Source organism: Bombina bombina, chromosome 3 (assembly GCF_027579735.1).
Source record: "Bombina bombina isolate aBomBom1 chromosome 3, aBomBom1.pri, whole genome shotgun sequence".
Taxonomy (NCBI): domain Eukaryota; kingdom Metazoa; phylum Chordata; class Amphibia; order Anura; family Bombinatoridae; genus Bombina; species Bombina bombina.
In genome coordinates this window covers 87,456,956-87,483,366 of record NC_069501.1, presented here as the reverse complement: position 1 = coordinate 87,483,366, position 26,411 = coordinate 87,456,956, and the positions used below count along the sequence as shown (strand labels likewise).

Here is a 26,411-nt window from a genome sequence, read left to right as displayed (position 1 = left end):
GGGGCTTCTTTTGTTCGTCCAACCTGGACTGTGATCTCAACAGATGTGAGTCTGTCAGGTTGGGGAGCTGTATGGGGATCTCTGACAGCGCAGGGGGTTTGGGAATCTCAGGAGGCGAGATTACCAATCAACGTTTTGGAACTCCGTGCGATTTTCAGAGCTCTTCAGTTCTGGCCTCTTCTGAAGAGAGAATCGTTTATTTGTTTTCAGACAGACAATGTCACAACCGTGGCATATGTCAATCATCAGGGTGGGACTCAGTCCTCAGGATATGAAAGAAGTATCTCGGATACTTGTATGGGCGGAATCCAGCTCCTGTCTAATCTCTGCGGTTCACATCCCAGGTGTAGACAATTGGGAAGCGGATTATCTCAGTCGCCAGACGTTACATCCGGGCGAATGGTCCCTTCACCCAGAGGTATTTCTTCAGATTGTTCAAATCTGGGGACTTCCAGAAATAGATCTGATGGCCTCTCATCTAAACAAGAAACTTCCCAGGTATCTGTCCAGATCCAGGGATCCTCAGGCGGAAGCAGCGGACGCGTTGTCACTTCCTTGGAATTACCATCCTGCCTATATCTTTCCGCCTCTAGTTCTTCTTCCAAAAGTGATTTCCAAAATTCTAATGGAACGTTCGTTTGTACTGCTGGTGGCTCCAGCATGGCCTCACAGGTTTTGGTATGCGGATCTCATTCGGATGGCCAGTTGCCAACCTTGGACTCTTCCGTTAAGACCAGACCTTCTATCTCAAGGCCCTTTTTTCCATCAGGATCTCAAATCATTAAATTTGAAGGTATGGAAATTGAACGCTTGATTCTTAGTCATAGAGGTTTCTCTGACTCAGTAATTAATACTATGTTACAGGCTCATAAATCTGTCTAGGAGGATTTATTATTGAGTCTGGAAGACTTACATTTCTTGGTGTTCTTCTCATAAATTCTCCTGGCATTCTTTTAGAATTCCTAGAATTTTACAGTTACTTCAGGATGGTTTGGGTAAAGGTTTGTCTGCAAGTTCCTTGAAAGGACAAATCTCTGCTCTTTCTGTTCTTTTTCACAGAAAGATTGCTAATCTTCCTGATATTCATTGTTTTGTACAGGCTTTGGTTCGTATCAAACCTGTCATTAAATCAATCTCTCCTCCTTGGAGTCTTAATTTGGTTCTGAGGGCTCTTTCTTGTGAATCTCCTTTTCTGATTTTTCATCAGGATAAGGCAGTGTTGCGGACTTCATTTAAAATTTTACCTAAGGTTGTGAATTCTAACAACATTAGTAGGGAAATTGTTGTTCCTTCATTGTGTCCTAATCCTACCAATTCAAAGGAGAGATCTTTACATTCTTTGGATGTAGTAAGAGCTTTGAAATATTATGTTGAAGCTACTAAAGATTTTAGAAAGACTTCTAGTCTATTTGTTATCTTTTCTGGGTCCAGAAAAGGTCAGAAGGCCTCCGCCATTTCTTTGGCGTCTTGGTTAAAGTCTTTGATTCATCATGCTTATGTGGAGTCAGTTTCTACTTCCTGTGCGTTTAGGAATGAAGCTTCTGTTGATCAGATTTGCAAAGCAGCAACTTGGTCTTCTTTGCATACTTTTACTAAATTCTACCATTTTGATGTGTTTTCTTCTTCTGAAGCAGTTTTTGGTAGAAAAGTACTTCAGGCAGCTGTTTCAGTTTGATTCTTCTGCTTATAATTTCAGTTTTTTTCATTATTAAGATTAAAACTTTTGTTTTGGGTTGTGGATTATTATTTTTCAGCGGAATTGGCTGTCTTTATTTTATCCCTCCCTCTCTAGTGACTCTTGCGTGGAAGTTCCACATCTTGGGTATTTATGATCCCATACGTCACTAGCTCATGGACTCTTGCAAATTTCATGAAAGAAAACATAATTTATGTAAGATCTTACCTGATAAATTCATTTCTTTCATATTAGCAAGAGTCCATGAGGCCCACCCTTTTTTTGTGGTGGTAATGATTTTTTTGTATAAAGCACAATTATTCCAATTCCTTATTTTGATGCTTTCGCTCCTTTTTTATCACCCCACTTCTTGGCTATTCGTTAAACTGAATTGTGGGTGTGGTGAGGGGTGTATTTATAGGCATATTGAGGTTTGGGAAACTTTGCCCCTCCTGGTAGGAATGTATATCCCATACGTCACTAGCTCATGGACTCTTGCTAATATGAAAGAAATTAATTTATCAGGTAAGTTCTTGCATAAATTATGTTTTTTACCCGATGCTCACCACCTATGTAAACAGTATGCTCTAACTATTACAGTCGCTAAGATAAATTTTGGAAAAAAAAAACAATTATTTATTATTAAATTTTATATATAAAAAAACCTTTGTTTCGTCTGTTTACTCCTCCCCCGATCCACCTCCTTATTTGGCCCTGTTGACGTAGCGATCGTTTCAACCAGCCCGCCGCGTCACTACCAAGCTCGTGAACAAGACTGGTTTCAAACTGCGCATGCGTATTGTAAGAGCATTCGCGCATGCGTGGCAATTTCAAAGAACGTAGCACTGTTACATTGTATTCACAGGAAACAACAGTTTCAGTGCTATTCTACGCTCTACATTTCTTTGCTTTATGCGTGTTACAATATGACAACGGAAAGCATACAGCGTAATACGCATGCGCATATCATGCACGCACATGAAGTATTTGACAAGAGCCGCAATTAGACGCATGCGCTATTGTTACCGATGACGTGGGTAGAAAGGGGCAGGACGCCACAAGGGAAGCGAAGGAATTGGAGAAAAAGACGAAAAAAAATGTCAATCAAATGGGGGAATATGTCGGGCGGACAGTTGCGGTGAAACGGAGGGTAATTGAGAAATAAAAAATACAAGTACAAAATTATAAAGATTTTGATGAATGAACATGTTTATTTTACATGTTAATGATAATACTGGGATCGAGTGAGGCGGGCTTGACCTTCACTTTAAAGGGGTCCCTTGTTTACTGTTTAGAGATTTGGTGATTCAATATTTGCTAGCAACAATATTTGTGTGGCACTCAAAAAAAATTTAATTTACTGAAAAAATGAAATGTTCATGCAGCCATTAAGTAATATTATATAGAAGTAGAAGAAAGGACAAATGATATATATTCAAATGTCAAAGAATGGCAAGGCCGCACCAATGCAAATTTTGACACATACTTGTATTTATTGTGAGAACATAAATTAGAACCACCACTTTCAAGAAACATTTCATAGCATGATATCACATCACATGAATTTATAACATACAGAAATAACATCAATCCATTGCTGAAATCAATTTTTGGAAGCACTTAGTGCAAATAGCACGCTTCCCAGCAACTTAAATTGAAACAAATTTTCCTGCAAGACATTTGGATCACTTAGTGCCAAAGCACGCTCCAGGTGAATACTGGGCAAAAGTTAATAAAAGTACTCGACAAAGTGTATCCACTTCTGAAATGTGTTATGTTTGTATCTAGATTCACTTGGACTATGATCAATCCCAAAGATTTTCTGCAAGAAATGAGTGCCAATTGCACACACATGGGAAAGTCACATATCTAATCCAAGCGTAAATACATCTCACCACACTTTCTGCTTTGCATGAGAAAGTCCCGGCGTATCAGGTAACAAATTCCCAAGGTTCCTGTTCGCCAACAAAGTTGCTATATCGAAGCAGCAGCCTAGGTGGGTAGCCGTCGTAGCTTGTGTCGATACTTTGTAATCCCCAACAATTAATTTCACAGCTGTTAGCTGAAAACTCTGGATGTGAATCAGCAAATTTAAATTTCATCATGAGAGGTCATTCACCAAACCAACACCATGTGTAATGCCAGATGACGCGTTTCGCCCCTCCCACTTTGGAGTTTGGCCAGGGCTTTGTCAGATCTCCATCAATGAGCCACACAGGCTCCTTTATAGTATCCATAAATCACATGTGCAGCCTCTTAAAGCTATATAACACAAATCTGGTGATATTTTAACCTTGTTACATTTTATATTCGTGTGGAACTAAAACTTTTGAAAAGGGCATCAACATAATCAAAACCACTACTTACATCAAATTCAGTTTGACTAAATGCAAACTACATGTTATCTTCAAACAACTTTATAACAGCTGAAATACAAATTTTAGTGCAAATAAATTTGGACTGGGGAAATTTTTAAGACTTAACTTAATAATCACACAAACTTAAAATTAAGTTAGATATTTTTTGTATCTTTTCGATGTAACAACTTGTTACAAAAAACAAGCATATTCCATTTTTTCATTTAGCCCCTTTGGGAATAAAGTCTGTAACCTGTACATCCGTTTTGCTTCTTGTTGGAGAAAGAACTCTATCGTAATTTCCACCCTTCCTTTTAGGTTTTGGATGTTCGATCCCTATCACTTTTAAGCCTGTATTGTCTGCACCATGACATTCCGCAAAATGCCTTGCTACTGGACTGTCTTTATAATTTTGCTTAATGCCAAAATGCTGTGGTGCTCTCTTTGCTACTTCCTGTCAGGAAGGACAATATCCCACAAAGTTAGGATGAATCCGTGGACTCAGTACATCGCAAAAGAAAGAAATTTATCAGGTAAGCATAAATTCTGTTTTTTTCAAATCAAACATATTTTTGTCTATAAATATCTTAATTTTTTTTTCTCCCCTTGCTCTTGGGGTGCAATAATTTTTGGCACTATTGATTATGTGTAGTTAATTTTAAAACGTTAATTAACATTTTTAGGCAGTTTGGGAAAAATTGTGCGCTTTTTTACTTCTTAAAGGCGCAGTACACGTTTTTTAAAAAAAAATTTAAGTCAATAAATAAAGTGTTTAACGACTATTGTGGTTATTGCTAGTCTGTTCAACATGTCTGACATTGAGGATACTAATTGCTATATGTGTTTAGAAGCCATTGTGGAACCCCCTCTTACGTTGTGTACCTCTTGTACTGAAAGGGCCTTACAATGTAAAAAGCATATTTTAGGTAAAGAAAGTGTGCGTAAGGATGATTCTCAGTCTGAAGAGAATCAGGATATGCCATCCAATTCTCCCCAAGTGTCACAACCTTTAACGCCCACACAAGCGACGCCAAGTACTTCAATTGCGTCTAATTCTTTTACTCTGCAGGATATGGCTGCAGTTATGTCAACTACCCTTACAGAGGTATTATCTAAATTACCAGTGTTACAGGGTAAACGCAGTAGGTCAGGTATTAATGTGAATACTGAATCCTCTGATGCTTTATTGGCTATTTCCGATGTACCCTCACAGTGCTCTGAGTTGGGGGTCAGGGAATTGCTGTCTAAGGGAGAACTTTCAGAATCGGGAAATATGTTGCCTCAGACAGATTCGGACGTCATGTCCTTTAAATTTAAGCTTGAACACCTCCGCCTGTTACTTAGGGAGGTTTTAGCAACTCTGGATGATTTTGACCCTATTATGATACCACCAGAGAAGTTGTGTAAGATGGACAGATTTCTAGAGGTGCCTACTTACACTGACGTTTTTCTGGTTCCTAAAAGAATTTCGGAAATTTTAAAAAAGGAATGGGATAGACCAGGTATACCGTTCTCTCCTCCTCCTACTTTTAAGAAAATGTTTCCCATATCAGACACCATTCGGGACTCTTGGCAGTCGGTCCCTAAGGTGGGAGCTATATCTACCCTGGCTAAGCGTACAACTATACCTATCGAGGAGAGTTGTGCTTTCAAAGACCCTATGGATAAGAAGTTAGAGGGTCTTCTAAAGAAATTATTTATTCATCAGGGTTTTCTTTTACAACCTACAGCCTGCATTGTTCCAGTAACTACTGCAGCAGCTTTTTGGTTTGATGCTCTAGAAGAGTCTCTGAAGGTTGAGACCCCATTAGAGGACATTTTGGATAGAATTAAGGCTCTCAAGCTAGCTAATTCTTTTATTACAGATGCCGCTTTTCAAATTGCTAAATTAGCGGCTAAAAATGCAGGTATTGCCATTTTAGCGCATAGAGCGTTATGGCTCAAATCGTGGTCTCCTGATGTGTCATCAAAATCTAAGCTTTTAGCTATTCCTTTCAAGGGTAAGACCCTATTTGGGCCTGAATTGAAGGAAATCATTTGACATTACTGGAGGTAAAGGCCACGCCCTACCTCAGGACAGGTCTGTTAAGATGAGGGGTAAACAAAATCATTTTCGTTCTTTTCGAAATTTTAAAGGAATACTCTCTGCTTCCTCTTCCTCCACAAAGCAGGAAGGGAATTTTGCTCAATCCAAGTCCTTCTGGAGACCCAACCAGGCTTGGAATAAAGGTAAACAATCCAAGAAGCCCGCTGCTGCTACTAAGACAGCATGAAGGGGCGGCCCCCGATCCGGGACCGGATCTAGTAGGGGGCAGACTTTGCTTTGCTTTACTTTGCTTTTTCTTTGCTCAGGCTTGGGCAAGAGATGTTCAGGACCCCTGGGCATTGGAAATTGTGACCCACGGGTATCAACTGGAATTCAAGGATTTTCTCCCAAGAGGGAGATTTCATCTTTCACGATTGTCTGTAGACCAGATAAAAAGAGGCGTTTTTACCCTGTGTAAAAGACCTCTATACGATGGGAGTAATTTGTCCCATTCCAAAACTGGAACAGGGACAGTGGTTTTACTCTAATCTTTTCGTGGTTCCCAAAAAAGAGGGAACTTTCAGACCAATTTTAGATCTCAAGTGTCTAAACAAATTTCTCAGAGTCCCATCGTTCAAGATGGAGACTATGACCTCTAGTTTTTAAGATCTGGCAGACCTGATCCGACACTGCGGCCAGACTTTATCTGCCAGACCTCGCTGAATACAGGGAGCAATACGCTCGCCGTATTCAGCATTGCACCAGCAGCTCACAAGAGCTGCTGGTGCAATGCCACCCCCTGCAAACTCACGGCCAATCGGCCGCCTATAGGGGGGTTTCAGTCAACCCGGTCGTACTCGATCGGGTTGATTTCTGGCGATGTGTGTCCGCCTGCTCAGAGCAGGCGGACAGGTTATGGAGCAACGGTCTTTGTGACCTCTGCTTCATAACTGCTGTTTCTGGTGAGCCTCCAATTGGAGCTTGATACATATGCCCCTATATGAACAATCTTACACCAATGATCCAGGAGGGTCAATATATGACTACCGTGGACTTGAAGGATGCATACCTTCATATCCCTATTCACAAGGATCATCATCAGTTCCTAAGGTTTGCCTTTCTGGACAAACATTATCAGTTCGTGGCTCTTCCCTTCGGGTTAGCCACAGCACCCAGAATCTTCACAAAGGTTCTAGGGTCCCTTCTAGCGGTTCTCAGACCACGGGGCATAGCAGTGGTGCCTTATCTGGACGATATTTTGATTCAGGCGTCAACTTATCTGACAAAATCTCACACGGACACAGTGTTGTCTTTCCTGAGAACTCATGGTTGGAAGGTGAACATAGAAAAGAGTTCACTAGTTCCACGGACAAAGGTTCCCTTCTTGGGAACTCTGATAGACTCGGTAGACATGAAAATATTTCTGACGGAGGTCAGAAAATCAAAGATTCTAAATACTTGCCAAGCACTAAAGTCCATTCCTCGGCCATCAGTGGTTCAGTGTATGGACGTCATTGAATTAATGGTAGTGGCAATGGACATCATTCCGTTTGCTCGCTTTCATCTCAGACCACTGCAGCTGTGCATGCTCGGACAGTGGAATGGGGACTATGCAAATTTATCTCCTCAGATAAATCTGGATCAAGAGACCAGAGACTCTCTTCTTTGGTGTTTGTCGCCGGATCATCTGTCCCAGACCCTCATGGGTAATAGCGACAACGGACGCCAGCCTTCTGGGCTGGGGTGCAGTCTGGAATTCCCTGAAGGCTCAGGGTGTTTGGACTCAGGTGGAGTCTCTACTTCCTATCAATATTCTGGAACTGAGAGCAATATGCAATGCGCTTCAGGTGTGGCCTCAGTTGGCTTTGGCCAAATTCATAAGATTCCAGTCGGACAATATCACGACTGTGGCGTATATCAATCATCAGGGGGGAACAAGGAGTTCTTTAGCGATGATAGAAGTATCAAATATAATCCGATGGGCGGAGGCCCACTCTTGCTATCTATCAGCAATCTACATCCCAGGAGTAGAGAACTGGGAAGCAGATTTTCTAAGTCGTCAGACTTTTCATCCGGGGGAGTGGGAACTCCATCCGGAGGTGTTTACCTCATTGATTCGACAATGGGGCAGACCGGAATTAGATCTGATGGCATCTTGTCAGAATGCCAAGCTTCCACGTTACAGATCCAGGTCGAGGGATCCTCAGGCCGAACTGATATATGCCCTGGCAGTGCCATGGTCGTTCAGCCTAGCTTATGTGTTTCCACCGTTCCCTCTCGGATCAAACAGGAGAGAGCTTCAGTAATACTGATAGCGCCTGCGTGACCACGCAGGACTTGGTATGCGGATCTAGTGGACATGTCCTCTCTGCCACCGTGGACACTTCCTCTGAGACAGGACCTTCTCATTCAAGAACCTTTCCAGCATCCAAATCTAAATTATCTGCAGCTGACTGCTTGAAGATTGAACGCTTGATTTTATCTAAGCGGGGATTCTCTGATTCGGTCATCGATACTTTGATACAGGCTCGTAAGCCTGTCACTAGAAAGATCTATCATAAGATATGGCGTACATATCTTTATTGGTGTGAATCCAAGGGTTACTCATGGAGTAAAGTCAGGATTCCCAGGATTCTGTCTCTTTTTTCCAAGAAGGTTTGGAGAAAAGGTTATCATCAAGTTCCTTAAAAGGACAGATTTCTGCTTTGTCAATTTTGCTTCACAAACGTTTGGCAGATGTGCCAGGTGTTCAGTCTTTTTGTCAGGCTCTAACCAGAATTAAGCCTGTATTTAAACCAATTACTCCTCCCTGGAGTTTGAATTTAGTTCTTAGTGTTCTTCAAGGGGTTCCGTTTGAACCCATGCATTCCATAGATATTAAGTTGTTATCTTGGAAAGTTCTGTTTTTGGTTGCTATTTCTTCTGCTCGAAGAGTTTCTGAGCTTTCAGCGTTACAATGTGATTCGCCTCATCTTATATTTCATTCTGATAAGGTGGTTTTGCGTACCAAACCTGGATTTCTTCCTAAGGTTGTTTCAAATAAGAATATTAATCAGGAAATTGTTGTTCCTTCCTTGTGTCTTAATCCTTCTTCTAAGAAGGAGCATCTCTTACATAACCTGAACGTGGTCAGTGCCTTGAAGTTTTACTTACAGGCGACTAAAGATTTCCATCAATCATCTTCATTGTTTATTCTGGAAAGCGTAGGGGTCAGAAAGCTACGGCTACCTCTCTTTCTCTTTCTTTTTGGCTGAGGAGTATCATCCACCTGGCTTATGAGACTGCTGGACAGCAGCCTCCTGAAAGAATTACGGCTCATTCTAATAGGGCTGTGGCTTCCGACTTGGTAGTCTCTTCATACTTTTTCCAAATTTGATACTTTTGCTTCTTCTGAGGCTGTTTTGGGGAGAAAGGTTCTTCAAGCAGTGGTGCCTTCCGTTTAGGTCTCTGTCTTGTCCCTCCCATTTCAACCGTGTCCTATAGCTTTGGTATTGGTATCCCACAAGTAAGGATGAAATCCGTGGACTCGTCATATCTTTGTAAAAGAAAAGTAAATTTATGCTTACCTGCTAAATTAATTTATTTTACGATATGACGACTCCACGGCCCACCCTGTTGTTTTAAGACAGATTTATTTTATATTTATTTTTTTGTAAACTTCAGTCACCTCTGCACCTTTGGCTTTTCCCTTTCTCTTCCTAAACCTTCGGTCGAATGACTGGGGGTGGATGGAAGGGAGGAGCTATATATACAGCTCTGCTGTGGTGCTCTTTGCCACTTCCTGTTAGCAGGAGGTTAATATCGCACAAGTAAGGATGAAATCCGTGGCCTCGTCATATCGTAAAAGAAATTAATTTATCAGATAAGCATAAATTTACTTTTTTGTAACCTTTTTTTTGTTTGTTCTGAATCTGCTGAGCATGCTGAAAAAAATGCCAATATATAATTTGTGTGGGTCACCTACTGAAATATGATTTACAATTTAGGAATCAAAATCACCTTAGCAAAGGGGTGTGAAAAAGAATAAGCAAGGGAAGCGTTAATGAAGCTATCCGTGAAGGAAATGCAGGCATTACATTTCTCTCTCATTACGGAACCATTGCCAAACTAAATAGTGATTCCAGGTTGAAAGCTCCAACCAGCAAGTCTGTACAAGTAGCACAGATATTGCTGTGTCTAGCAGCTCTGCCTTTTCTCTTTGTTTTTTTTTATGTTCTGATTCCTCTGTAATGCCCAGACCCTGCCTAGATGACATCAAACCTCATCAATAAACCTTTCAGGCACCACCCTTGAGGTCATGATCTTCATTTTTGATACATTAGTTTACAAATACTTAGAGGAATGCTCTGTTTCTCGCTTGCTCTCTTTTTCTCTCGCTCTCTTTTTCTCTTGCTCTCTTTTTCTCTCGCTCTTTTTCTCTCGCTCTCTTTTTCTCTCGTTTGCTCTTTCGCTCGCTCTTTCTCTTTTTCTCTTTTCTCTCTCGCTCTCTCTTTCTCTCGTTTGCTCTCTCTCAGCAGTTACTGCTTTTAACCAATCCCTTTGTATATTTTTTCCAGTGGTCAATGGTGTCACAGTATCTGAAATATCTGGTCCGTTCAGCACATCTGATATAGCCAACAACTGTATATCCAGCAATCCCCTCAGGGAGCCTATAATGTGGATTATATCTTACACTCTTATGAGCTTGTGTGGAATAATACTCCTGATCTTGATCATTCTGCTGCTTCTTCCAAACCGACGGCACGGTGATGAGCCAGAGGTGGTAAACGATGAGTCGTCTCTGGTGCGTCACAGATGGAAATGAATTTCAGCGATTGAACGCACTGAACAGTACAGAGATAAGACTTTACAAAGTAACTTTTCAGTCCCTGTAGTCGGTGCTGCTGTTTGGAACTCTGTTTTCTGCACAATTACCAGCTGAACCCTATGGTTCACACTACACTGTGTCTACAATACAATCTTTATATTTTACATTTCACTGAAAACTTGAATTCTATGCAACTCCAACAGAACCGTACTAACTGTACTAAACTGAAATACCTTCCTTAACTGTAGGCTCTGCACATGTTTCATCATAAAACTCTATTTCTTTTTTGCAGACATTTGAAAGTGGTATCGTATTGATAGCCAACATGTTTCAGTCTTACACATTGGAACATCTTATTTCTGTTGCCTTCATTCCAAGTGGACTTTTAGAGTTTATTAATGTAATTCTTTCTAATCAACAGTGTAATCATTTCATGTAAAGATGAATAATTCTGCTTTGGATGTGTACATTAAAACGAACCATGACTTTGTAGCTTCCTATACGTTAGCCCACTACATTTGCTATCACCACTATAACTTGCAGGGCACTAAATATTCCTAATGAATGGACAGATTTGGTTGTGTTCAACAATTACTGCAACATTATGTTATGTAACCTATAAAAAAATGTTATCATGAAGTATGTTGATTTTTACGGGGTGGGGTCAATGAAGTATAATAGTGTTCCCTACCGAAAATGTTGCCACTTAGGTGCCATTATGAAATAGCCAGGTGGGGGCAGTATAATACTTTATTAATATCAGCTCAGTATTGGCTTAAAGGGATATGAAACCCAAATTTTTTCTAATTTACACCTTTTATAACTTTTTCTTCGTTCTGTTGGTATCTATTTGAAAAAGCAGGTATGTAAGCTTAGGAGCCAGCCCATTTTTGGTTCAGCATCTGGGTAGCTCTACATTTAACCACCAATCAACAAGTGCTACCCACATTCTGAACCAAAAATGATCCGGCTCCTAAGCATACATTCCTGGTTTTCAAATAAAGATACCAAGAGAGAGAAGAAAAACTGATAGGAGTAAATTAAAGTTGCTTAAAATTGCATAAAACGTGCGTTTCATATTCCTTTAAATCTCCAGTAAAATCAACCAGGTGGTTTTGTCTATTGGGGGGAAAAACTGTAATAGCACTTAAGCTCCCCCCAAAAATATTAATGTTTGTGCCAGTAAATCCTATGCAAGAGCTTAAATATTCTTTATAAGATTATATCACATCAGGGGAATAATGATTCAATGCAAATTTACTATATGAAAAACATTATTACATATCAAGGTAAAGTTTGTTTGTGATCTTACCTTTAAATGGAAATGGACTTCAATTATTTTATTTCATGTTGTAAATGAATAAATTGGATTAAAACAAAAACAACAAAACTTCCAAATAGCTTTAATCAAATTGTACTTTATTCTGTTTTTTCCTTTGTTGAAGAGCACTGCTAGATGTGTCTGAAGCACTACAGTATACTGCAGGAGTTTGGCATTTAATAATGTTATATTCCTTTGAGCACTAGATGGCAGTAATGTTTGCACAAGGTATAACATTCTAAAATGCCTTGTTGCCAAACTCCTGCCATATAACTCCAGCCATGCCCATCAGCCTACCTCAGTATGTTCTTCACAGATGGATACAAAGAGAATGACGTAAATTTAATAGAAATTGTGCATTTTTTTTATTCTATGCTCTGTCAAAATCTTGAAAGAAAACATTGAATTTGATATCAGTGTTTTGTCATTTATTGCATCCTCTGTTGAAAACACATTTTATTTATCCATTTACTTGACTGCTTAAAGGGACCTTAAACACTAAATACATTTTATAAGCATGGTATTGAGGTTACCCCCTCCTCTCTCTAGTTATAGTTGCCGCCATATTGAGATCTATCTCTCACTACATTGCAGCGCTGACCTGTTTGCGCATGTGCAGTAACTCTCCTTCAGATACCTGCAGTATAACTTAGGTTCCAAAATGCCTGCACCCATAATTAATGGGAGGTGCATAAAATGTATTTAGGGTTTAGTGTCCCTTAAAGCTATAGTCGTCAAAAGATCTGTTGCTAAGTTGTGGCTTGTTAGGCCAGGTTAATGTGAATAAAATGTAAAGAGATATGAAAATAAAAAAACTGCTGCCATATAGACACCTTCAGGCTTTTGCGCATACTGTGGTATGCTATTCAGCAAAATAATTTACTTCTCTTGACATTTGATAATAGAAATAAATCTGAATTTTTGTTTTCATTAAAATAAAACTTTAGATTATGTCCCTTTTAAATTTGCAATATATGGCCTATTATATGATGAAATGTGTGTATATATTTCCCATAAAATGTCAGCTCTTTCCTACTAAGTGTCAATCCCTCTAAGCAAATGTCCTGTTTATTTTATCGCATTTCAACTTTCTGGAATTGAAAGGTTAATGTACAGTCAGATGGTTTAAAAGAAAATAAGTGTATAGCTGTATTGCAAAGTGCTCGATTTGTTCATATTACAATGGGGTTTGTTGTTTTTTTTTCTACCCACCACTCCAGGATTTATTAAAATGTCACATTCAATTGTAATTTTGCAGCCTGTAATAAATCATGACCAATATATCTGATGTCTTTACTTGTTAATTATTTTATCTGTGGAAAAGGCAGAGTAATGAAACCTCCAATAAAATGTTTAAATAGATAATGTAGTCAGGGAAGCAGCTTCTAAAAAGTTCATTGTATTCAAAGCAGCTGCAGGTACATTCTCTTTAATGCTCTGGACTCTTTCACCCCATGGGGGGCTAGATTTGATATGTGAATTCTTGTTTACATAGCTTTTCCATAGCCTATACAACAGTACAGAAAATTTCAGTATGGGTGGCGGTTTCAACACGCAAAGAAGTAATCTATTCAAAAGACAAAATAAAGGTAAAGGAGCTATTTGTAAACAATTTAATACACTCCAGCCGGTAAATGGATCACTGGGAACGCATTAAAGGGAAGAACATTTTGCAGTGCAATTTACTTGAAAACGGTAAAATGTAGATAATAATTTTTGTCTCCTTTTTATGCAACTTACCTCTGCAGTTTGTATTTACATCCCCAGTAAGGGAACGCCTAAAGGGACATAGCACACAGAATAGTTTTTAAACATGTTTATCGAACAAATTATTTTCATGTTTAGCCAGATATATGAAGTCAAAACCATCTTTCTCCTGTTAAGTGTAGTCAGTCCACGGGTCATCCATTACTTATGGGTTTTATAACTCCTCCCTAACAGGAAGTGCAAGAGGATCACCCAAGCAGAGCTGCTATATAGCTCCTCCCCTCTACGTCATACCCAGTCATTCTCTTGCACCTAACTAATAGATAGGACGTGTGAGAGGACTGTGGTTGTTAAACTTAGTTTTTATTTCTTCAATCAAAAGTTTGTTATTTTAAACAGCACCGGAGTGTGTTGTTTTTTCTCAGGCAGCATTAGAAGAAGAATCTACCTGAGTTTGTGTATGATCTTAGCGGACGTAACTAAGATCCATTTGCTGTTCTCGGCCATTCTGAGGAGCGAGGTAACTTCAGAACAGGGGACAGCGGGCAGGGTTCACCTGCAAGGAGGTATGTTGCAGTATATTATTTTCTAAGGAATGGAATTGACTGAGAAAATACTGCTAATACCGATGTAATGTAAGTGCAGCCTTAAATGCAGTAGTAGCAACTGGTATCGGGCTGATATGTATGTATGTTTACACTGAAGTATTTCTGGGGAATGGTACTTCACTAAGAAAATACTATATACATATAACTTATAGCCTATTCTGCAGTGAAAGCGACTAGCAGCAGGCTTTTTAATAACATTTCATAATTTTATATTTAAAACGTTTACTGGCATGTTAATCGTTTTTCTCTGAGGTACTTGGTGAAAAATTTTATGGGCATTATTTTTCCACATGGCTGTCGTTTGTTTATGAATAAAATCAGTTTACTGAGCTTCCTCACTGTTGTATTATGAGTGGGAGGGGCCTATTTTGGCGCTTTATTGCGCAGTAAAAATTCAGTCACAGTCTTCCTATTTCTCCCTGCATGATCCAGGACGTCTCTACAGAGCTCAGGGGTCTCCAAAACTAGTTTTGAGGGAGGTAATCACTCACAGCAGACCTGTGAGACTGTGCTTGACTGTGATAAAAACGTTTATATTTTTAATTGTTATCCATTTTTTGGTACTAAGGGGTTAATCATCCATTTGCTAGTGGGTGCAATCCTTTGCTAACTTAATGCATTTACTGTGAAAATTTGGTTGCTATAACTAATCCGGTTCATTGTTATTTCAACTGTGACAGTTTTGTGTGCTTCTTAAAGGCACAGTAACGTTTTTCATATTGCTTGTAAATTTATTTGAAAGGTATTTTCCAAGCTTGCTAGTCTAATTGCTAGTTTGTTTAAACATGTCTGACACAGAGGAATCTCTTTGTGCAATATGTTCAAAGGCCAATGTGGAGCCCAATAGAAATTTGTGTACTAATTGCATTGATGCTACTTTAAATAAAAGCCAATCTGTACATGTAAAGAAAATTTCACCAGACAACGAGAGGGAAGTTATGCCGACTAACTCTCCTCACGTGTCAGTACCTGCATCTCCCGCTCAGGAGGTGCGTGATATTGTGGCGCCAAGTACATCAGGGCGGCCCTTACAAATCACTTTGCAAGACATGGCTAATGTTATGACTGAAGTTTTATCTAAATTGCCAGAACTTAGGGGTAAACGCGACCACTCTGGGGTGAGAACAGAGTGCGCTGATAATAATAGGGCCATGTCTGATACTGCGTCACAATTTGCAGAACATGAGGACGGAGAGCTTCATTCTGTGGGTGACGGATCTGATCCAAATAAACTGGATTCAGACATTTCAAATTTTAAATTTAAGCTTGAGAACCTCCGTGTGTTACTAGGGGAGGTATTAGCGGCTCTGAATGATTGTAACACGGTTGCAATCCCAGAGAAAATATGTAGGCTGGATAAATATTTTGCGGTACCGACGTGTACTGACGTTTTTCCTATACCTAAAAGGCTTACAGAAATTGTTAACAAGGAGTGGGATAGACCTGGTGTGCCTTTTTCACCCCCTCCTATATTTAGGAAAATGTTTCCAATAGACGCCACCACACGGGACTTATGGCAGACGGTCCCTAAGGTGGAGGGAGCAGTTTCTACTCTGGCTAAGCGCACCACTATCCCGGTGGAGGATAGCTGTGCTTTTTCAGATCCAATGGATAAAAAGTTAGAGGGTTACCTTAAGAAAATGTTTGTTCAACAAGGTTTTATATTGCAACCCCTTGCATGCATTGCGCCTGTCACGGCTGCGGCGGCATTCTGGTTTGAGTCTCTGGAAGAGACCATTAGCTCAGCTCCGTTGGATGAGATTACAGACAAGCTTAGAGTCCTTAAGCTAGCTAATTCATTTATTTCTGATGCCGTAGTACGCTTAACTAAACTTACGGCTAAGAACTCCGGATTCGCCATTCAAGCGCGCAGAGCGCTGTGGCTTAAATCCTGGTCAGCCGATGTGACTTCTAAATCTAAATTGCTTAACATACCTTTCAAAGGGCAGACATTATTCGGGCCCGGTTTGAAAGAAATTATCTCAGACATTACTGGAGGTAAGGGCCATGCCCTGCCTCAAGACAGAGCCAAACCAAGGGCTAGACAGTCTAATTTTCGTGCCTTTCGTAACTTCAAGGCAGGAGCAGCATCAACTTCCTCCGCTCCAAAACAGGAAGGAACTGTTGCTCGCTACAGACAGGGCTGGAAACCTAACCAGACCTGGAACAAGGGCAAGCAGGCCAGAAAACCTGCTGCTGCCCCTAAGACAGCATGAAGTGAGGGCCCCCAATCCGGAAACGGATCTAGTGGGGGGCAGACTTTCTCTCTTCGCCCAGGCTTGGGCAAGAGATGTCCAGGATCCCTGGGCGTTAGAGATCATATCTCAGGGATATCTTCTGGACTTCAAAGCTTCTCCTCCAAAAGGGAGATTTCATCTTTCAAGGTTGTCAGCAAACCAAATAAAGAAAGAGGCGTTTCTACGCTGTGTATAAGATCTTTTACTAATGGGAGTGATCCACCCGGTTCCGCGGTCGGAACACGGACAAGGGTTTTACTCAAATCTGTTTGTGGTTCCCAAGAAAGAAGGAACCTTCAGACCAATCTTGGACTTAAAGATCCTAAACAAATTCCTAAAAGTTCCATCGTTCAAAATGGAAACTATTCGGACAATCTTACCCATGATCCAAAAGGGTCAGTACATGACCACAGTGGATTTAAAGGATGCCTACCTTCACATTCCGATTCACAAAGATCATTACCGGTACCTAAGGTTTGCCTTCCTAAACAGGCATTACCAATTTGTAGCTCTTCCCTTCGGGTTAGCTACTGCTCCAAGAATCTTTACAAAGGTTCTGGGTTCTCTTCTGGCGGTACTAAGACCGCGAGGAATATCGGTAGCTCCGTACCTAGACGACATTCTGATACAAGCGTCAAGTTTCCAAATTGCCAAGTCTCATACAGAGTTAGTGCTGGCATTTCTAAGGTCACATGGGTGGAACGTGAACGAGGAAAAGAGTTCTCTATTGCCACTCACAAGAGTTCCCTTCTTAGGGACTCTTATAGATTCTGTAGAAATGAAAATTTACCTGACAGAGGACAGGTTAACAAAACTCCTAAATGCTTGCCGTGTCCTTCATTCCATTCCACACCCGTCAGTGGCTCAATGCATGGAGGTAATCGGCTTAATGGTAGCGGCAATGGACATAGTACCCTTTGCACGCCTGCATCTGACCACTGCAATTGTGCATGCTAAGTCAGTGGAACGGGGATTACTCAGATTTGTCCCCTATGCTGAATCTGGATCAAGAGACCAGAAATTCTCTTCTATGGTGGCTCTCTCTGCCACATCTGTCCAAGGGGATGCCCTTCAGCAGACCAGATTGGACGATTGTAACAACAGACGCCAGCCTGCTAGGTTGGGGCGCTGTCTGGAATTCCCTGAAGACTCAGGGATCATGGACTCAGGAGGAGAGTCTCCTTCCCATAAATATTCTGGAATTAAGAGCAGTTTTCAATGCCCTTCTGGCTTGGCCTCAGCAACTCTGAGGTTCATCAGGTTTCAGTCGGACAACATCACGACTGTGGCTTACATCAACCATCAGGGAGGGACAAGGAGTTCCCTAGCGATGATGGAAGTCTCAAAGATAATTCACTGGGCAGAGTCTCACTCTTGCCACCTATCAGCGATCCACATCCCAGGCGTGGAGAACTGGGAGGCGGATTTCCTAAGTCGCCAGACTTTTCATCCGGGGGAGTGGGAACTTCATCCGGAGGTCTTTGCCCAAATACTTTGGCGTTGGGGCAAACCAGATCTGGATCTCATGGCGTCTCGCCAGAACGCCAAGCTTCCTTGTTACGGGTCCAGGGACCCGGGAGCGGTTCTGATAGATGCTCTGACAGCACCTTGGGTCTTCAACATGGCTTATGTGTTTCCACCCTTCCCGATGCTTCCTCGATTGATTGCCAGGATCAAACAGGAGAGAGCATCGGTGATTCTAATAGCGCCTGCGTGGCCACGCAGGACCTGGTATGCAGATCTAGTGGACATGTCATCCTGTCCACCTTGGTCTCTGCCTCTGAGACAGGACCTTCTGATTCAGGGTCCTTTCAAACATCAAAATATAATTTCTCTGAGGCTGACTGCATGGAGATTGAACGCTTGATTTTATCAAAGCGTGGATTTTCGGAGTCAGTAATTGATACCTTAATACAGGCGAGGAAACCTGTTACCAGGAAAATTTACCATAAAATATGGCGTAAATATTTGCATTGGTGCGAATCCAAGAGTTACTGTGTGATTGGTATTACTCAAAGCGCCAACAAAACACCTGTTTGCCTGGGAGAGGTGAGACCTAGCTCTCACCTAAAAAGAACTGAGATAATGAGGGGGGGGGCCCAGGCGCCAACTAACGGAGGCTAGGTGTACTAAAGGATCTAGATAAGATTTGTTACAATCAGTATAAAATTTATTGCATTCAAATTAAAAATTCTTAAAAATCAGTGAATACATATACTCATGGATCCATGATTAGTAACATAAATAATAATACAATCGACATTAAAACATAATTAAAAAACAATGGAGGGTCTATATCAGTTTTTATATATATATGCTGGCTTGTGCAGTGTGACCTCTAACTAATGATCTGTTCCGGTTAGGTCTGGTGAGACCAGGGGTTAAAAAATGATATACGTGATCGGAAATAATAATGGGTGTCTTTAGAAAAAATGTTCACCAAATTTTGAGTAAGAGGTTGTCACAAAATAACCCTGGTGCTCCTATTTGGATCAGGGAAGAGACCCAAAAAATGTGTGTTAAAATGGGGTGGACAAAAGGAGTGAAGAAAGGAAAATAGGAAAAAATGGATATAAACAAACTAAAAAACTCTCTGGTGTTAGGTAAGATAATATAAAACAATATGAATCCCAAAAAGAAGGCAATTAACAGTCTGTGTACAAAAACCTATAAAGAAACAGTTGTTACGAAGGACGATCTGATTCCCAAAAAAAATATAATAATAAACAATGTTATAGTCTGAGTGCAAAATGTAATAAAGAAACACTTGATGTGAAAAAGTCTAAGTGCGGTATATCCAAATAGAAGCTGGACTGCTGGCTCCTAGAAAAACTCCAAAGTGTATAAAAAACGTCAATCCAACCTGTGAAAAAAGCAAATAACAGCAATGTGCAGAAAATCAATAACAATCAGCTAAGATTGAAAATAAACTCACCAGTACTGGTCTACGCGTTTCGGCCTGATATAGGCCTTTCTCAAGACTGGTTTTACATGCTTACTGGTGATCTTTTATAGCGTTTGTGCTATGGGGACCCGGATGTGGGAGATTACTCAGCACTTCCGGTTTACTGTAAAGTTCCGATATCTAAATGGATTAACTTCTTAAATGTAGAGTGATTTATACCTTACATTAGGAACCTATCTTACTATATTAGATTAAATACTGTGTTGATCCATTTAGTGGATGATATACGTCCACTATGTACCGCTTAGCCTCCGTTCGGGCAGTGACGTCATTTCCGGTTGGCGTAAGACTGCCTTAGTATGCAGTTTGTTCTATTGTTTATACCAATCAGCAGGGGCATCTCGTTTGTGCTCCCCACATTTTGTGGTCATTATAAATTGTGAAATTTGGAGTCAGTTATATAAATATAAATATTTAATGCGATCTGGTTCCGCTTATCCTATTGGTCATGACGTCACTCATAGCCCTTCCATTAAATGTGTTCTTGACAGAAAGTATTTGTCATATAACAGACAGGAATTTGGTCCTCAGCCAATTTCTAATAATAGCAGAGAGGGAATTGGTCCTTCATTATAGATCAACTTAAGGGAAAAGATTTATTGTAAGAGTCACTATATGACATTAAGGTGTGTATTAATCCCAATAGCCCCATATCTCTATGGACCTGTATGCTATGGTGAATGTGGGAGATATATTGTTAGTGATGGTTATCAGGGTGGGTGTATGTATATCCCTATAATATTGTTGTTTAGGGATAGATTTAGGAGGAGACAGAGATTAGTGCCTTTTACATGAAAAGATATGTCACATTAGAGGTTAATATTGCTCGATGTCCTAAGTTTGATAGATATGCTCGATGTCCTAAATTTAATAATTATAATAAATATCTGATGTTGCTATGACTCTGGAGAACGCCCATTTAGACCATTTCAATGTCTAATTACAATAGTTTAAGGGTTTCTTAATCTACCCTTGCAGAATCGATCCTCAGTGTATATGAGACATAAATAAAGTATCTATACTAACAGTTGTGGAGATCGAAGACCATATAGCCACTATCAGTCAGCCAATAATTCTGGGGATTAGTGGTCATGTTAATGGTCACGCTGGTTGCATTACTCGCCTCACTGTCAGATAGCGTAAGGATAAAAATAAAATTAAACATAAAAATAAAAATAAAATTTTATTTTAAAGTTTTTGAGCCTGTGTATTTCTAAAATTATAGACATAGTTGACATGTTAGGGACAATATAGATGAGAGGTACAGTTATTGTCGAAGGAGAGAACTTTTTGTTATAATATATGTGAGTCCATGCAATTGAAACTCGATCTGGGTGATCAGTTCAGCGCTATAACATATCAGAGCCGGGATACTGAGATTTCTAGGGTTCGGCAGGAGTACTTTTTGTTATAATATATGTGAGTCCATGCAATTGAAACTCGATCTGGGTGATCAGTTCAGCGCTATAACATATCAGAGCCGGGATACTGAGATTTCTAGGGTTCGGCAGGAGTACATCAGCCTTTTAATCCATTTCCGATGGTTGTACTCATCAGGTGGTTCAGTCCTTAGATATAGTGAGTCTGAAAGGATAACATTGGACTTATTTCTTGACGGTAAGTATTGTTTGGAGATTTTTGAAGTATTCCAGGAGAGTCAGATATATATGTGTGCATACACATCAAATGGATTCTGGGTCCTTCTTCTGTCTTAAAGCTATTCCTTATGGGCGTCCGCTGATATTGAGTAGATGGGAGAGATCCTCCTTATTGTTTAATCCTTTTGGAAAAAGGCAGTCGAGGTTGAAGATCCATTTTGATTCCATGATGCGGATTTTACTTGTATAGTCTCCACCTCTCCAGCTTCTTGTGACTTTTTCTATGCCCATAAATGATAGGTCTTCTATATTTCCTTGATGTTTGGCTGAGAAATGGCGATACAGTGCTGTGTCCATGTTTAGTTTTCCAATGAGAAGTAGATGCTCCCGGATTCTGTCCCTTAGAGGCCGGGAGGTCTGTCCCACATACTGCAGTCCACAAGTGCACTGCAGCAGGTAAATTACTCCGCTGTCCCGGCATCTAATCAGGTTATGGATTTTATATTTCTCTTTCGTGTGGTGGCAACTGAAAGTTGTAGATTTGATACCATGCTTGCACGCTTTGCACGATGGGCAAGGGAAAAAGCCATTTATCTCTTTTCCAAAAACATTCTTGACACCTAATGCCTTCTTTCTCTGTAGGCTGGGAGCTAGTTTACTTTTCAGGTTCTTCGTCTTCCTATAGATGAATCTTGGTTTAGGAGGAAGAATCTCACCAATAATATCATCGTCCCTTAGAAGTGGCCAATGTTTTTGGATTATCCTTTCAACGATTTTCTTATTTCCACTGTATTCGGTAATCATATTAATGTTGAGTGTTTTGTCTTCTAGTAGTTTTTCTTTTCTTTTGTATATCATCAACTCAGTTCTTTCGATGTTGCTGATTTCCTGCATTTTATGTTCCAATTCGGTCTTGTCGTATCCTCGGTCTATGAATTTGTTCTTGATTAATTCTGCCTGTTGTTCCCATTTCTCTTGGGTTGAGCAATTTTTCTTTATTCTCAATAGTTGTCCTGTCGGGATGTTATCTTTCCAGGACTTATGATGGCAGCTCATTCTGTGGATGAAATTGTTGCTATCCACTTTCTTAAAGAATGTAGAAGTTTCTATTTTGTTTTCGACAATTTCGATCTTAAGATCCAGAAAGGTCAACTCACTCCTGCTCCAGATGTATGTAAATTTCAGGTTCTCGGTGCTTCTATTCATCACTTCAAAGGTGTATTTTAAGTCTTCTTCTGTCCCCTTCCATATGATAATGATGTCATCTATGTATCGGCGATAGAGGACCAGGTCCGCACTCGCTGGGCATGATTCCCAGAAGATATGTTCCCACTTTCCCATATACAGGTTCGCGTAACTCGGTGCGAACCTGGTCCCCATCGCCGTACCGCATATTTGTCGGTAATGTTTTCCTTCATTACAGAAGTAGTTATGGCTCAGAATATATCGAATCCCCTCCAGAATGAATTCCTTTTGTTCTTCTCGAAGATTCTCATCCTTATCCAAGAAGAATTCAACCGCCTTTACACCCTCTTCATGAGGTATGCACGTGTACAGGGATGTAACGTCACAGGTGGCAAGGATGTATCCATCTTCCCAGGTTATTCCTTCTAGGAGGTTAAGTACCTGTGTCAAATCTTTCAGGTAGGAGGGTAGCTGCCTCACATATGTTTGGAGATTCAAATCAATATACTCAGATAGATTTGAGCTCAGGGATCCAATGCCGGAAATGATTGGTCTCCCTGGTGGTTTCTCCAACGATTTGTGAATCTTCGGTAGATGGTAAATGATGGGGGTTATCGGATGAGTGATGTTGATATATCCATATTCTTTACTGTTAAGAATTCCTTGTTCTTTGGCTTGGTCCAAGATTCTTGATAACTCCTTTTTATAAGTGATTTCCGGATTCCCTGGGAGTCTCATGTAGGTATTCTTATCACCTAGGATACGTGCGTTTTCCAGGTCGTAGTTGGCTTTATCCATGATGACAATCCCCCCTCCCTTGTCGGCAGGTTTAATCGTCAGGTTATGATTGTTTTCCAAATCTCTGATGGTTCTCATCTGTTTGTTGGAGAGGTTCTGTCTCTTAATCTTCAGTTGGTTGGACTGTATCTCTCTGATCTCCTTGCATACTATTGTCTCAAATGACTCTATAGCTGTGCCTTTACTATTAGTGGGGTAAAAGGTTGACCTTGGTTTCAGATCTGTGTGTTTGTAGCCATCATTAGACTCAGGTGGCTTATAGCTGGCTCTTTCTAGGGCTGATTTTGCAAAGAATCTTTTCAGAGTCAATTTCCTTACGAGCTCTTTAACGTTAACGAACGTCTGGAATTTATTTAGGCTTCTTGTAGGGGCAAAGGAGAGGCCGTACTTCAGGACCGAGGTCTCTTCTTTAGAGAGGACATGGGAGCTCAGATTGAAGATACCTTCAGGTTCCTTCTCTATTTCTAGATCGGGATCCAAGAGTTACTCATGGAGTAAGGTTAGGATTCCTAGGATATTGTCTTTTCTACAAGAAGGTTTAGAAAAGGGTTTATCTGCTAGTTCTTTAAAGGGACAGATCTCAGCTCTGTCCATCCTTTTACACAAACGTCTGTCAGAAGTTCCAGACGTTCAGGCTTTTTGTCAGGCTTTGGCCAGGATTAAGCCTGTGTTTAAGACTGTTGCTCCACCGTGGAGCTTAAACTTAGTTCTTAACGTTTTACAAGGTGTTCCGTTTGAACCCCTTCACGCCATTGATATCAAGCTGTTATCTTGGAAAGTTCTGTTTTTAATGGCTATTTCCTCGGCTCGAAGAGTCTCTGAGTTATCGGCCTTACATTGTGATTCTCCTTATCTGATTTTTCATTCAGACAAGGTAGTTCTGCGTACTAAACCTGGGTTCTTACCTAAGGTAGTCACTAACAGGAATATCAATCAAGAGATTGTTGTTCCATCATTGTGCCCTAACCCTTCGTCAAAGAAGGAACGACTTCTGCACAATCTGGACGTAGTCCGTGCCCTGAAATTTTATTTACAGGCAACTAAAGATTTTCGCCAAACTTCTTCCCTGTTTGTCGTTTATTCTGGACAGAGGAGAGGTCAAAAAGCTTCTGCTACCTCTCTCTCTTTCTGGCTTCGTAGCATAATACGTTTAGCCTATGAGACTGCTGGACAGCAGCCTCCTGAAAGAATTACAGCTCATTCTACTAGAGCTGTGGCTTCCACTTGGGCCTTTAAGAATGAGGCCTCTGTTGAACAGATTTGCAAGGCTGCAACTTGGTCTTCACTTCACACTTTTTCCAAATTTTACAAATTTGACACTTTTGCTTCTTCGGAGGCTGTTTTTGGGAGAAAGGTTCTTCAGGCAGTGGTTCCTTCCGTGTAAAGATCCTGCCTGTCCCTCCCGTCATCCGTGTACTTTTAGCTTTGGTATTGGTATCCCATAAGTAATGGATGACCCGTGGACTGACTACACTTAACCGGAGAAAACAAAATTTATGCTTACCTGATAAATTCCTTTCTCCTGTAGTGTAGTCAGTCCACGGCCCGCCCTGTTTTTTATGGCAGGTCTAAATTTTAAATTAAACTCCAGTCACCACTGCACCCTATAGTTTCTCCTTTCTCGTTTGGTTTCGGTCGAATGACTGGGTATGATGTAGAGGGGAGGAGCTATATAGCAGCTCTGCTTGGGTGATCCTCTTGCACTTCCTGTTAGGGAGGAGTTATAATCCCATAAGTAATGGATGACCCGTGGACTGACTACACTACAGGAGAAAGGAATTTATCAGGTAAGCATAAATTTTGTTTTTGTCCTCTCACAGAGGGCCAAGATAGGGGACCAAGAGTCCATATGGGTCCAACACTTAGACAGACATAGTGCAATGCTGCTTAGCATTTTGTGCTTACCCATAATTCACTGCACACTGGATTTGCACATGCTCTTCTTTGCACATACAAAAAATAATTATTCAGTAAATTATTAGATATTCAAGCTGTTCCTTTAAATATGAGAGCTCTAAGTCGCAGAACTGAGAACAATTAACACTTCAGGAGGGCAGTTATTAATGTGACAATGGTCATCTGAAAAAAATTCATTCTACTAGGTATTTGAAAAAGTGAGTTATTAAACACTGCACTCTTGAAATATGCTTTCACTTATCCTTTACTTGTGTGCCCTTTTACAGAGACAAGTTAAAATTGCAATGTACATGGGTGCTTTTCAGTTTTAAAGGGACATGAAACTCAAAAATGTTCATTCATGATTTAGATAGAGCATACAATTTTAAACAACATTGCAATTTACTTTTATCTAATTTGCTTGGTTCTCTTGGTATCCTTTGTTGAAAAGAATACCCCTATGTAGGCTCTTTCTTATCATTGGCTTACCAGTGTGTTTAGCTAGTAAGTAGTGCATTGCTGCTCTTTCAATAAAGGATACCAGGAGAATGAAACAAAATGGAAAACAGAAGTAAATTGAAAAGTTGTTTAAAATTGTATGCCCTATCCAAATCATGAAACAAAAATTTTGGGTTTCATGTCCCTTTAACCGCTTAACCCGATTGGATTTATATATACATCATTCGGTATGAAGCTCATCGTACCGCTATATATATATATGTGTACACACACACACACACACACACGTCAGAGCAAGCTCCCGCAGTCTCTGCGCTCCAGGCATCTACTAACATTAACATTAAAAGCTACCTGATAAACCCCTTCACCGCCAGGAATGATAGAAGTGTTGTGCGCAGCTGCAATTAGTGGCATTCTAATTACCTAAAACCAATGGTAAAGCCATGCACGTCTGCTATTTCTGAACAAAGGAGATCCCAGAAAAGACTTCACAGTCACTTGTGCCATGATTGCTCAAGCAGTATGTAAATAATTTGAGAAACCCAAAGTTTGTGAAAAGTTAACGATTTGTTTTATATGAACGCATTTGGCGGTGTAATGGGGGTATGAAATATACCAAAATGGGCCTAGATCAATAAGCTTGGGTTGTCTACTTAAAAAATAAAATTATATATATTTATATATATTTAGTTTTGAGCGGTAAATAAAAAAAAAAATACACTTTCTGTTTAAATGGAGTAATAGCAAAAATGCTAACAATTCTCCGGTATTT

General features: G+C 40.3%; 1 protein-coding gene across 1 annotated transcript in view; it reads left to right on the top strand.

Moving 5' to 3' along the window:
* The window catches only part of BACE2 (beta-secretase 2), a 364,734-nt gene extending 351,265 nt beyond the window's left edge, over positions 1 to 13,469 (top strand). Inside the window, exon 9 of the mRNA XM_053705913.1 lies at positions 10,615 to 13,469. Coding sequence (XP_053561888.1) covers positions 10,615 to 10,862 — 248 coding nt within the window. The 3' untranslated portion in view covers positions 10,863 to 13,469. The remainder of the gene's footprint in view (positions 1 to 10,614) is intronic.
* Positions 13,470 to 26,411: the final 12,942 nt, after the last annotated feature.